This window comes from Crassostrea angulata, chromosome 3, assembly GCF_025612915.1.
Source record: "Crassostrea angulata isolate pt1a10 chromosome 3, ASM2561291v2, whole genome shotgun sequence".
NCBI classification, from domain to species: Eukaryota; Metazoa; Mollusca; class Bivalvia; order Ostreida; family Ostreidae; genus Magallana; species Magallana angulata.
Window position 1 is genome coordinate 39,112,929 of NC_069113.1, and position 14,354 is coordinate 39,127,282.

Sequence of the window (14,354 nt, forward strand, 5' to 3'; positions counted from 1 at the left end):
TTTTTTTTAGGCTGCAGGTTGTTAAGGACATCATTATGAGCATCTTTTCTTTTATACTGCATTTCAAAATATTTTTCCGTTTTGAGATATAAGTGGTCAAAGTCTTGGACTTCTGACCCCTAAAAATCCCTAATTACGTAACATATGAGAAAATCGTTATACTGCTTGGCTTCATAACTGTTAGATAAACATATTTGCTTCTATAATTTATTACAAAATATCCCTCAGGAAAGAACTATAGTAAAAAGACTTTAGAGCCCTCTAGGTCCCTAATATTAGGGGCCAGCCCCTTTTTCTTGGTATCAAATAAAAGGTCATTTAATTATAAAGACATTTTGTTCAACAAGTGTTCAAAAATTCGTTACTATTCTTGAGATATCTGAGAAAGAATGTTTTAGGGGCCGGTCCCTTATCTCCTTATTGGGGCCGCTGAACCAAATTTTTTAGGTTGCATGGTGTTAAGTACATCATTTTGAGCATCTTTTCTTTTATACTGCATTTCAAAATATTTTTCCGTTTTGAGATATAGGTGGTCAAAGTTTTGGACTTCTGACCCCTAAAAATCCCTAATTACGTAACATATGACACAATTGTTATACTGCTTGGCTTTATATCTGTCAGATAAACATATTTGCTTCTATAATTTATTACAAAATATCCCTCGGTAAAGAGTTATGGGTAAAAGACTTTAGAGCCCTCTAGGTCCCTAATTTGAGGGGCCAGCCCCTTTTTCCTGATATTAGCAGAAAGGTCTTGTCAATATAAACTTTTTTACATTACATGTTCTAACAAAATATTTTCCAGAAAAGAGATAAAGAGAGAAAAGCACAAAAATTCACGACGCTTTTTTAATGTCAATTTTCGAGCCATAGCGAGCTTTGGCGCCAGTAGTGCTAAACATACAAAACAACAATCATGCAAAACTTCAATTTTTCCTTTACCTACCGTAAAAATTTGAGCTTAATATCTCTTATACTTTAGGAGAACAATAGAAGACAAAATACCCATATAAAAATTAGAAAAATCTCAATATCTCAAAAGCGGATGTGACGTCATCAATACAAAAAATTTCCAATCAAGTTCAGACCACTATCTATCACATTCAAAAATTTGATTGAGATCGGCCGAGCCGTTTCTGAGAAATCGCGTGCACAAAAAAGGAAGAAAAAAAATAATAATAATAATAGGGAAAAAGAAACGGAAGAATAACAAGAAGGTCTTCCGTTGGAAACGGAAGACCTTAATAAGGAGTCTGTCTTTAAAAATCTTCTCAATTACTACTGCACTAGAAATGCACATCTTTACACAAAATCTTGTATGGATAGTACTGATTCTAAATTATAAAAGTCGTGACCCCTGGGGGATGGGTGGGGGTCAAATTTAAACATAGAAATACACTGTACATAGGAAAAAATGTTTAAAAATCTTCTTCTCAAAAAACGCCAACATTTACACAAAAACTTGTATATATAGTGAAGATTTTATTTTGTAAAAATTGTGAACTGCTAATGTTTATACAAAAGCTTGTATATATAATGAAGATTTTTAATATTAAAAAATTGTGACCCGGACAAAAACTGGGGCTTCAGAAGGGGTTCAAAGTTTAACATAGAAATACGTAGCGAAATGTATATTTGAAAATCTTTTTAGCTCACCTGAGCTGAAAGCTCAAGTGAGCTATTCTGATCGCATTTTGTCCGTCGTCCGTCTGCCTGTCCGTCTGTAAACTTTTTACATTTTGAACTTCTTCTCTAACACTGCTTGGCCAATTTTAACCAAATTTGGCACAAAGCATTCTTATGGTAAGGCGAAGATAAATTGCGGAAATGAAAGACCGATCTTTATTCAAAGCAGAGAAAAACCTCGAAACTGTAGAAAAAAGGGGGGTGCATTTTTAAAAATCTTTTTCTCAAGAACTACTGAGTCAAATTCAACGTAGTTTAGCACAAATTATCCTTATGGGAAGCAAAATATAAATTGCAAAAATTAAGGGCAAATTCTGTTTCAAATTTGAGTAATTTACGAAAATAATAATAAGACAGAGAGAATTGGGGTCAATCAGATTAACTTCGTGTTCGGTATTCCATATCTGAAAAACCTCTTTGAAGCGACCATTTTGAACGTATGAGAAATGGGTCAATCTGACAAAGATGAATTTGGTTGTTGTGGAACAGTTTGCGTGCGGAAGGAATATTTGAAACACGCAAGATACATTAATGCCGATTTTCTGAAGTAAATTGAGATTAAATATTCCAATGCGTTGTCATTTCCACCTTTGACGGTGGTTTTAGCTTGTTCTGATTTTCGTTTCGTTTTCGTGAATTACGGTTTCTAACTGGGGAAAACTATCGCCTGTATTTTGTAATTTTTACGTATCAATCAAATATATACATCGGAAAATATGACAGCTGACTGTTACTTGCGGAAAATAAGATACATTAACAGGTACCGTACTTTAACAACTAAAATACAAATTCTAATGGTAATACGGAATGGTCTTTGCGTAGTAGTTGATTACTGCAATGTGTTTTAGGCTAGTTGTCAGTATTTTTTCTAGTCTATTCAGTCTAAACGGAGATTAATTTTGCTGATGGAATACTAAGTGTGTGTACATGTAGCAGAAACATAAATAATTGTTAGCTCACCTGAGGGGAAATATACAGAGAAATATCTTTAAAAATATTCTTCTCAAAAATCGGCCAGAAAAGCTGTAACTTGTGTGGAAACATCCTCCTCAGGTAGTGCAGATTCAAGCTTGTCCAAACCATGATCCCCAGGGGTACGGTGGGGCCCCAATAGGGGATCAAATTTTTAGATACAAATGTATGGAGAAAAATCATAAAAAATCTTCTTCTCAAAAACCAGTTAGCCAGAAAAGCTGTAACTTGTGTGGAAGCATCTTCAGGTAGTGTAGATTCAAATTTTTTTCAAATCATCATCCCCGGGGGTAAGGTGGGGCCACAATAGGGGTCGAAATTTGAATTATAGCTCTTTAACATATGTGACATCATTTTTCAGTTAAGTTGATTCTTCAATCAAGTGAGTAAGGATATGAAACTTCATACGAAATGAATTTTAAATGCCTGGTAAATAACAATCGTCTATAATAGAGAAGGCCAATTTAATTTTTCAATGTTTTTAATTTTAGGAATTGAGCACATTCATTCTGGTGCATTGAGGTGCACTTTTCTTCTTTCACATATAGAATTTTTTAAAATACAATAACTAGTAAGTAGTGGAGCTAGAAAATGTACCTTTATGCCGTCATGTATTTTTATCGTTTTATAAAGTGATTGGGGGGGGGGGGGGAGGCTAAAATAAAGGGAACTGGAAGTTAACCGTGAACACCAACTGAAAATTTAGTTATTTATATTGCATATGATCTTATTTTCGGTGAAAATGGTATTCAATAAAGGCAAATATGTCAAAGATTAAGTATATGCAAAAATAAGTGAAAATTCGGATTTTCATTTTTGATTTTTGGTTAATCTACTGAGGAGCCACATGGCACAACATCCTTTGAACGCCCATATAAAGCCAGTGTTGCTCTAGTAAGTGATTGAACCTCTTGTTTTCAAGAACTATAATGCAACCGTTACTTCTTTTCAAGCATCATTGGCTATTGTCGATTCTAAATTGGTAAAATCGTTACCCCATGGGCTAATACTTTGGCCCCCCAAGAGGGGTTCAAAGTTTAACATAAAAGTAAAAAAGAAACAAGTATAAAAAATCTCGAGAACTGCAATGCTTACAGTTTATGAGTTTACTATGCAAGCATCTTCAAATTGTAAAAATTCTTAATTGTAGAAGCGCTGACCCCCACAATAATACTGGGGCTCCAAAGGGGTTCAAGGTTAACATAGAAATATATTGGGGACATGTTTGAAAATCTTCTTCTCAAGAACTACAGTGCAAAAGTTTAAGAGATTAGTATGCAAGTATCCTTGGCGATTGTAGATTCTAAATTGGTAAAATCCTGACCCCTTAGGAAAAATGTTTAAACATCTTCTTCTTGAAAACTACACTGCTACAGTTTATGAGATTAGTATGCATGCAATCTTGGATAAGATAGATTCAATATTTTTTAAATAGTGACCCCTGAACTAATACTGGGGACCCAAGACGGGTTCAAAGTTTAACGTAGAAATAAATATGAAAAATGTTTAAAAATATTCTTCTCGAGAATTACAATGCTTCAATTTGTCAGATTACTACGTAAATAACCTTAAATAATGTAAATTTTAAATTATAAACGCCGTGAGCCTCGATCTAATACTTCGGCCTCATATGAGACTCAAGGTTTAACATATAAATATATAGGGCAATGGTTTAAAAATTTTCTTTTAGAGAACTACAATACTTTTATTTTTGAGATTACTATGCAAGCATCGATAAAAATAATGTAGATTCTAAATTAATAAAGCTCTGACCCTCGGACCAACACTGTGACCCCAAGAGGGTTTAGAAGTTTATCATAGAAATATGTATGGAAAATGTTTAAAAATCTTTTTCCCGAGAACTACAATGGTACAGTTTGTGACCTTACTCTGCAAGGTTCCTCATATAGTGTAGATTCTAAATTGTTTAAGCCAACCATAAACCCCGGACCAATACTGTGGCCCTAGAAAGGGGTTCAAAGTTTAAAATAGAAATAGAATGTGCTTCAAAATAGAGTGTTACAAGGAACTGTTGTTCGGGTGAGCGATGTGGCCCATGGGCCCCTTGTGATTCGAAATACAATTTTATGCTATAATTTGATAATTATGTAGTTTAGTTAAATTGCGGTTAAAATATTAAATATATAACTCTTTATAGCTAAGCCAACGCCAATTCCAAGAGAGAAAAATAATACGAACACATCAAATGTAAGTTACCCGATTTACAACTCTTGCAATTTTGAAAGATAAAATACTGTGTACAGGGTTATTTTCGCCCCGTGTTATTTTCGCTGTTGTACACTTTTTGCAAACGGTTTTTCCCAGTCTTGAATTCGCCCTGTTGCAGTTGTGTTTACAGCGATGTTATTTGTAACTTAAAAAACATAGAATTCGCCCTGTCTTAAATTCGTCCTCTGACAACGAGGGTGAAAGGGGCAAAAATAAAACTGGGGCGAATATTTCCCTGTATACAGTATGTTGTTAACCATTAGGATGGATATACCAAATTTTGATATTTATATTTTTTTATAATACTCCGGAATGAAAAATGTAGAAGATATGAAAAATGTTTTCTTGTTACTCTTTAGCTGTTGCCTAAGTTTGTGGATTCAGTGCTGCCAAAAGAAATAAAATGCACCGTTTCGAGAGACTGTATCATATCGATACCCGTGCATGGATTTCCTATGAACCAGTAAGACTTCATGCAAATTTAATTGCATATTTGATTTTAATGTATCAGCAGAATACAGAACTTTTATGAGCTTTTCTTGATAATGTTTCAATTGTCAATTAATGGGTTTTTGTCTTTGTTTTCGGCAATCCTTTTTCAGAAGCACGTTGTTATTTGGACACTTGGACAGAGGGGTGGTTCCTGGACCAATCATCACAGAGAACATCACTGATCCCACGAATCAAACCCTAGCATACTTTCATTTGAAAGCAACAAACGCCGGAAACAAATATGTCTGCGTTCAATCTTCTAATCTTCAGATGTAGGTTAACCTCAGAGGTTTTATATTGATGTCAACTTATTCACTATATCAATTTGTATTTTAGATTAACGAAAAATAAAAATATGAAGTTGAATGAATATACACATGCATACGCACAAGAATACTTATAAAGTTTGGTTTTGTAACTAATGTCTTTGATATTTATTTTCAGAAATACAGACGAACTTTGTGTTAAAATAGTGGTGGCCAATAAAACAGGTAAATGATTGATTGAAATTAATTTATATGTGAATAAATGAACGATATCTCTAAAGTTTGATTGTTAAATTTGTGGGTTTTTACACTGGGTCACGTGACCCCGTATATTTGTTTACTGTCAGCAAAAGTCTCAAACCGGAAGGCACGCGTACAACACATGAATTGAGTCTGCACGTAAGAAAATAGTGCAGAAAGCTTTCATGCATTTCAGTAAATTTATATTATAAAAACACGCATTAAATCTTTTTAAGTCCTCTGTGTATAAACCAAATTTTATTTAGAAAATAAAGTTTTATTGATCAAAATATTCTTGCTCGGGTTCAAATGTGGAATGAGTTACGTAACTGAATGCACAACGCCGTTGACGTTTCAGTTGGTGTACAAGCTCATTAATCAATAGAAGAGGTTGAAGTTTGAATCAAAAGTAAAGTTCCCAAACGCAATGTGCCATTTTTGTAAAGTAGTGAATTTTATTTTGACAATCTTGCACCTGAATACTACCGAACTTCATGCACAAGCCGAAGTTAAAATCAGGACGGATTATACAAAGATGTCTTACATATTAAATAGGTTTTTCATTGGCTTCGAGTCTACTTGCAGTATGACTGCTGTTCGTCTCTGCAGGAATTTTGTACATAGAAAATAAAAACAAGTCTGAATTTGCCCTCTCGTTCGTTGGCTCTTTAATTAATCAAACTGGATTTTCGTTGGCTCTTATATTAATCAAACCGGATTTAAATTTTGAACAATGGACTGTAAGCAAAATCTATATACATGTAGATTATACATTTTGTGTGACCCAAAATGTATAATCTAGATGTATATAGATTTTCAGAGAATGATTTTTAATGAACGGAGCGGTTGTTTCGTATAGGTGATGTTCGAGTTTACACAAAAAAGTAGTAAGTGGCGAACGGATTTATTTTTACCTATTTATTTTGCATAAACTGCTGCAAGAAAATCGTGTCAGAAGTCGGTTTTAAAAAATCAAAATGGCCACCGTGACAAACCTTTTTATTGTTTAAGTACTTGCAATCTTATTGTAAAAAGAAATACTTCTAACGTCAGGTGCATGTGTTTGTTATCGGTATACAAATATTAACTTTGTTTGTAAATTCAGCAGTTTGAAAGTTTTCGAGGTTTTCATAAACCTTGTATAACAGATACCGTCCGACTTGTGGATATTCTCTTGGATCACAAAATTGAATAAATCTAATGATTTGAATTATCTTCCTTGATATAGTTGTTTTGATTTTCCCGGTTAGTAGTAATTTTAAAAATTCTTCCTTGGGGTCTTATTTTACATAAAATACCGTTGTGTCAATTTTCTACAATTATAAAGGCCGGGATTGAGTAAAAATTAGGCAAAGTACAAAGTATCAGACAATAGCAAAAAAGTCGAATTAACATAGATTGAAGTAACTAATTCAAACTCATAATTTTTGGAAGCATATTCGAGGAAATCAAGTACAATAATTACAAATTCAAACTTTCAAGACCCCGTCTTTCAGTACTCTCAGTACTTTGATTTTTCATTATTTATTATAGCTCTGATGACGACTGTTAATACACCAACAGTAAGTTTGAGTTTTCATTACTTTTGATTTACTAGTATTCAATTTATTTATATTTTTAGATACAGTCTCCAAAATAAAACAATCTGCACAGGTTACAAGTATAAACGTGTAAACTTTTAAAAATGATACATTGTCATTATGCTTTAAGCAACGGGCGTATTAGATGCACATTAGGTATCATTTCTATAAAGTTCTGTTTGAAATATATTTCCTAAAAGTGAGTGACTTATAAAACATGATTATTTATTTAGTTCATTTGAATTAAATAAATATATATAATAAATATTTAAAGGTTTCAAAATTATTTTCCATGATTGGATATCTAACCAATGAGCTATGCACTTTTTCAAAAGAAAGTACGAGTACAAAACACGTAACGTTAAAAGTCATAGATACCTGAATTGCGATCAGTAACCCTATTATAATTTTGCTTTTTATTACATATATATCGTATTAAAAGCTGTAAATACATACAGAATTTAAATTTTTCGAACGAAGTCTTATAAATTGATTATAAAACCTAAATATTTTGCAAATAATAGATGACTCCGAAGATTGCTGATCCATCTTTTCCATCTGGCTCGGTTATTCAATGTGAAGCAGACCACCAAAGTTGTCACTTTCACCTAGTTACTCAGCCGACTCCTTCGTCAAATATCTGGTAAATATTACATTAATTCATCCAATGAAACGGACGATTGTATTTTCATATATGCTTTGTTCTAATTTTTATATGATAAATACAACAAAATGTAGAGTTTATATAATATCTAAACACTTAATGGAAAAACCATCTTCGCTAGCCAAGGGTTTTCGGTCCACTTTACTCCCCATAAACCCTTGGCGGATTTCATTACGAAAACTCGGTGATGTGGTGGCGCTATCTAGCGAGCAACTGGAGTTGCGCCCCTTGCATATTTACATTTTAATCGAATTAAACAACAGGTTATATACACACTACGGCATTAATACAACTTGAAAACATGTTGACTACCGAATATTGGAACATAATTAACGATGCTATTAAATACGAATTAAGTTATAACCTTGGGAAAGCACGGAATGTTTTATTCATAGTGTTTTGTAAGGACCTGTACCGGGAGTGAAAAAGTCGCCGATTTATATGAAAGCTTTCATGCCATAAAATCAGGTATCGTTGTCGTGAATATTGCGGACTAAAGAAATTAAATAAAACAGAGCTCACTGAACCTTTAAAAGCAATAACCATAAGCAGGAACGTATATACTAACGGGATAGGCAACTTCTACATTCGCCATGTTTACTTCCCGTGCTATCACGCGAGCCTTGACAAGTTTGTAGAAATATGGTCAATCCCAGTAATATATATATATAAGTTTTTAAAGCGATCTCGTTAGACCATCGTTGGGGAGGCACTGTACTCGAGAACTTGTGTCTCAACTTGTTAAAAGCACCGAATGTTTTACCAAAGATCACACGTGTGTTTTCTTTTAAAGTTTATATTTACAAGCACTGCGATTGGATCAGCTACTCGCAGCTGCAGCCAATCATAAAACGGAGCTTGTCACCGAGTTTTCGTAATGAAATCTGCCAAGGGTTTATGGGGAGCAAAGTGGACCGAAAACCCTTGGCTAGCGCAGATGTGGAAAAACATTAAAACACTTAACGCGTTTAAAGGAAATGAAGAACATTAGTTAAAATTTATACATAAACTCATAAACAAAAATTTACAATTTTAGTCCAGATATTAAGAACATGGCTTCTTCGACAATAACCAAGGTTCATTCATTTACGTCGGATCATCCAATAGGACCAAATAATCTTTGCCATGTGGACGTAACATTCAAACCTGAAGTTGCTGGGAATCACACTTTATGTATTCAAGCAAAGGATAACAGGTCTGTACAAATCTACACTGTTATAACCAATTAACGTTTACATTACCTACGTATACAAGATTATCCACCTCTGAATCGATCAAAATATAAATCGATCTTCAAACAAATACGAAACTCAATTCAACTAAAAAAAACAATATCAATGCAAATTAAAAGGTATTTTATGAATATTTCTTTAAGTCGTGATGGCGATGAACGGTGCTATGCCGTAAATGTTGTCACCAAAACAAACGTCACCTACGGTAAGTCGAATATTCACTTTTATTTAACGCATTAACAGGTATAAATAGAGAATGTCAGTTAAAAATAACATAGATATTGTTTTCTATTAATTGGTAGGAAGCATGTACTCATATAACTTTATCTCATTTGTTAGTACTTTTACTTACTGTTTGCTCTAGTGAAAACGACAAAACAAATAATAAGATATATTTCTTTTGTAAATTAAGTAGGTTTGAACTCGGTTTGGGATAAGTGTAAAATTTAATTATAATGTCAGATAGAGAGTTTAAAAAAATTAAGATTTTTTTATTTAAAACTTACTGGCAACAAAGTCGCATCGCTGAATATCAATTAATGAAATAATGTTTCTTTTTAATTTAGTAATCAATATACTGTAACAATTATCAGTTTAATGTATTGGTTAAAGCTGTATATCGACTCGTGCAAATAATTTGGTGTTTCCTTTAATTGAATTCTGATTTAAGGCGGCCCATGTCAGAGCCACCCATGTTACAACAAGGGACATTGTGAAGCGGATCCAACAGCAAAAACGGCTATCTGTTTGTGCCCAGTTGGTTTATCCGATTCTAACTGTCAGAAAAGTAAGTTTTATGACAAAATCATGAATTAACTATTCTTTTAGCATGGTTATGATGTCTGTTAGCTTATTTTCTAAATTGTTAAGTTTGTGACCACTAGAGGGAGAATCAGGCCTAAGGGTCGACTCAAACTGGTATTACGTAATTATAACTGTCGGGAAAATTTTTATATTATATGTATGATGAAAAAAAGCTTTATCATTTAATATAAATAAGTTTTTGACTTCCTAAAATGCAGATTCACTGCTACTTGAACAGTTTTATTTCAGAACATGTAATATTCTTTTAATTATCTACCAGTATTCACAAAGTACATACATGTGAAATAAAAGAAAAAAAAGAATAATTTTTTAACTGTTTCTTGTTATAAGATTGAAACATGTCAGACATTTTAAGCCTTTAAACCTCTACATTAATGTAACTTTTTTATTGAATAATATTCTCGTTTAAGAGTAAAATGGTTTTATTTGTTACAGTTGGTCCAGTAAAACCAACGCTATCTACGACGAGTCCCACTGTAAGTAATATATTTGTTTAGTACGATATCCATCAACTCATATCGTTTTAATTTGAAGTACGCGTATAAGGAACTTTTGTAACGGAATTATTGTGAACTTAAATGATTATAAGAAGTACATGTAAAAATTAAAAAGCATATGCATTTATTTTCATTTAGATTTTTAAAGAATGAATACTATCTTTTTTAACTTCTATAAATATCAAGTCTCTATATATTCATACTTTACTTGCTTATGTAGTAGAAAGAAGAATTATGTGACATTTTGTGTGTAACATATTTTAATGAAATCTTTTAAGTCACCCTCACCTGTTCAAAAAGAATTCACAGATACTGCGATTCCAAATGTAATACAATGCCCAATAAACTCAACATGCGGGATACCCCTCATCATTTCTGGACCACCAGGAGATATGTAAGTATAACCCATAGTGACATACTATTGTTTCTATGAATCATGATTTTTCACTTGGTAAGCGATACATGTAAGTTCGTAACACTATATTTGGGTGGTATTTTAAATGCATGTCAAACACGTATAATAAACTTAGAATTTCGTCATTGCAGCGTTTGTTAAAGTGGCATATCTACATGTATACCTCATAATGTTGTTTGTAGTCCAAAAGTGAACTCTAATAGTCCATTTATCGAGCAACCTATACACACATTTACCTTTCCTGGATCTACAAATACTACTTACCAAACCGTAATAAAAGTACATAGTACCAAAGAGGGCCTGCATCAAGTCTGCACACATATTGGGTATAGTATAACTACATTATCATATATATATATATATAAACACAAAAATAAGTCCAATGCTCAAACAACTTTTATCTATAGCGCTTTCGCCCTACCGGGCTCTTCAGTAGAAATCTACTGAAGAGCCCGGTAGGGCGAAAGCGCTGTAGATAAAAGTTGTTTGAGCATTGGACTTATTTTTGTGTTTATTCATCCCCGGTACCAAGAAAACAGGATTTATTGAATATATATATATATATATATATATATATATATATATATATATATATATATATATATATATATATATATATATATAAGTCATTTGAACATATCTTATGTAATAAAGCAGTGTATAGGGAAAAGATTTAACAACTTACTATTCTCATTTAGTAGTTAAACAGTCAAAATACGTATTGTTTTTACAACATGTGTCTCTAAACAGAGTAAAGGGAGATGAAATTTGCTTTCAAGTTAACACCACTGCTGCAAGTTTAAATAAAACTTCAGGCAATAATTTAAAGGTATGTTGATTTGTTTCATACATTGATGTTATTAGTGAATGTTAATTGTAATGTTAAGTGCTATGATACATTAATTACGTACGTAGTTGTAAAATTTAGCAAGTTTTCATTTTTGTCTGTGCAACCTTTTTAATTCATATGTTAGAGATTTATACATGTAATTGTTGTTTTGTATTTCAGATTATCACAGAACCTACAATTCCGGATCAGTCATCTGTAAAGTGTTTAGAAAATCAAGTTTGTCACCTGCTATTTCATACAATTAAGGCAGCAAATGGTAGCTGGTAAGTACAGAAAGTCAAAAACTGTCATATTTCTTTTAGAAATTTAAAAACTCGTTAAAAAGTTAACTGTCAAAAGAAAAAAATAAAGATTCATAGTTTATATTTTCCCGAGTATTTTAGTTTGTTGTTTTTATTTTTCTTTCAATGTGAATGCATTGGCATTTAAACGTTCAAAAGGATAGTCATAACCGTATTGAGTGAGTAAAATGAGTTAAAATGTTTTACCATTAACATGTTAGATAAAAAACAAATAAATTTTCACTTAAGAACTTATTTCTTTTTTTATAATAATTTTATAGCGTAGTTCCTCATCAATCAGTGGTGACAAGCGGAACTATAGTTTTAAGCACAGAACAAACAACGTTTAACCAATCACTGTGTGTGACAGATGTTGCAACTGTGGCTAGACCAGTGGGACAGAAAACCATTTGTCTAGAAACGTCCAGGTTGTTTTTTATCTTATTTCCCATGAGTTTTATTTTGGAATATTTTGAACCTTTCTGTGCTTGATAATTCATCAATTGCTTTTTAAATGCAAATTATTTACACGTTGTCGAGAAATATAAATAAATGAACTTATGGCTCTTAATATAAGGTTAAGATATTAAAAGATAAGACAATGTTTATGATACCCCAGTAAATATTTATGACCTTTACAAACCTGTTCTACTATATAGTCACTTAACAGTCAATTACAGACATGGAACAATATTATTTCTTTTTAAAGTTTCTTTAATATTTTATTTACAGTACTGACAAACGATGCATTGATGTAAATCCAGTGAAAAACCTAACAAGTTTGTAAAATATATGAATTTTTTTTTAAAAATAGATAAATACTAGTTTATTTACGCTTGAGTGTCTTTACATGTATTTGTAATGTATTAGGTTCATCACCATGTAATCCCAACCCATGTCATGGGAGTGGAATTTGTCAAACTACTGATTATATCACGTACTCGTGTGTCTGTATCACTGGATGGGAGGGAAAAACGTGTGAAACAAAAGGTATAAAATTATTCTTACTGTTCCTACAAAAATGTTAATGGAAGACATCAGTAATCCAATTGACTCAGTTACGTCAAAACCTGGAGTTCTGTGATCAATTGTAATTATATTATGCTAATTGTAATTAATGAGCTTCAATTATTTGTTGTGTGACCAGTACCTTAACTTATTAAATACATAGCTTTGCTTTAAATGAACAGTATGTGTACTTATTTGATTTACTCAGTTGACCCAATACCCATACCAAGACGAAATACAACAACGACATCAGTAAGCATTATATTTACATATTTATATCTGACTTTATCAATTTAATAATTGTGAAAAGGTATATAATTCTACATAACAAAATGTTGCTTTCAGCCAAGTCCAGCATTTGTTGATACGATGTTGCCGAAGGAAGTGATATGTTATACATCCCAGGACTGTACGATTAGCTTTCCGATTTCCGGACATCATCTCAACCAGTATGTGAACAATTGATGAAACATTTTTCTTAAAATGTTGCAAATTTTTCTTTCGTTTTTTAATTTGCTAAAAGTTAAAGATGATGTTTGATTTCTTATTGTAAAATGAGGTTTTTTTGGCAGTCGAAAATAGATGTATTTAAGTACTTGTTGTTTTTCATAACTTTCAAGGAGTTCTGTTTTATTTGGACACTTGGATAAGGGCGTCATTCCTGGAACAATAACGCTTGAAAATATAACAAGTCCTTTGAATCAGACCATCGCACAATTCCATATGACGCCTATCAGCTCGGGGAACAAACACGTGTGTTTTCAGACCAGTGACTTTAGGAAGTGAGTTTCTTTTAATATTAAACATTGTTGATTTTTACTTTGTGTTAACGGTAGGAATTTCTGAAATTTTATTTGCCAGTTTAACCACTGGCATCAATAAAATATGTATCTTATTTCATTAGTTTTATCATGTTGGATATCTTGTTGATAATAGAAATACTGACGAAATCTGCCTCAAAGTAGTGATTCGGAATGCATCTCTAACAACAACAGCAACGCCAAACCAGGTACGTTTATAATGCTTAAAAATAAGAAAACAAATAATATTTGTAAATTGTCACCAAAAGCTTTATTTTTAGTTTGTTTGACATTTAATGGTATTAGAACTGAACAAAT

General features: G+C 32.3%; 1 protein-coding gene across 1 annotated transcript in view; it reads left to right on the forward strand.

The window, feature by feature from the left end:
• LOC128175483 (uncharacterized) overlaps positions 1-14,354 on the forward strand; it is an 86,667-nt gene that overhangs the window by 45,399 nt on the left and 26,914 nt on the right. Inside the window, exons 62-82 of the mRNA XM_052841121.1 lie at positions 4,816-4,865; positions 5,246-5,349; positions 5,489-5,650; positions 5,823-5,869; positions 7,418-7,446; positions 7,989-8,107; positions 9,165-9,323; positions 9,504-9,565; positions 10,031-10,147; positions 10,621-10,661; positions 10,961-11,076; positions 11,280-11,423; positions 11,848-11,926; positions 12,107-12,210; positions 12,510-12,656; positions 12,961-13,007; positions 13,099-13,218; positions 13,445-13,488; positions 13,582-13,685; positions 13,857-14,018; positions 14,173-14,245. Of these exons, the coding sequence (XP_052697081.1) occupies positions 4,816-4,865; positions 5,246-5,349; positions 5,489-5,650; positions 5,823-5,869; positions 7,418-7,446; positions 7,989-8,107; positions 9,165-9,323; positions 9,504-9,565; positions 10,031-10,147; positions 10,621-10,661; positions 10,961-11,076; positions 11,280-11,423; positions 11,848-11,926; positions 12,107-12,210; positions 12,510-12,656; positions 12,961-13,007; positions 13,099-13,218; positions 13,445-13,488; positions 13,582-13,685; positions 13,857-14,018; positions 14,173-14,245 (2,030 nt within the window). The remainder of the gene's footprint in view (positions 1-4,815; positions 4,866-5,245; positions 5,350-5,488; positions 5,651-5,822; positions 5,870-7,417; positions 7,447-7,988; positions 8,108-9,164; positions 9,324-9,503; positions 9,566-10,030; positions 10,148-10,620; positions 10,662-10,960; positions 11,077-11,279; positions 11,424-11,847; positions 11,927-12,106; positions 12,211-12,509; positions 12,657-12,960; positions 13,008-13,098; positions 13,219-13,444; positions 13,489-13,581; positions 13,686-13,856; positions 14,019-14,172; positions 14,246-14,354) is intronic.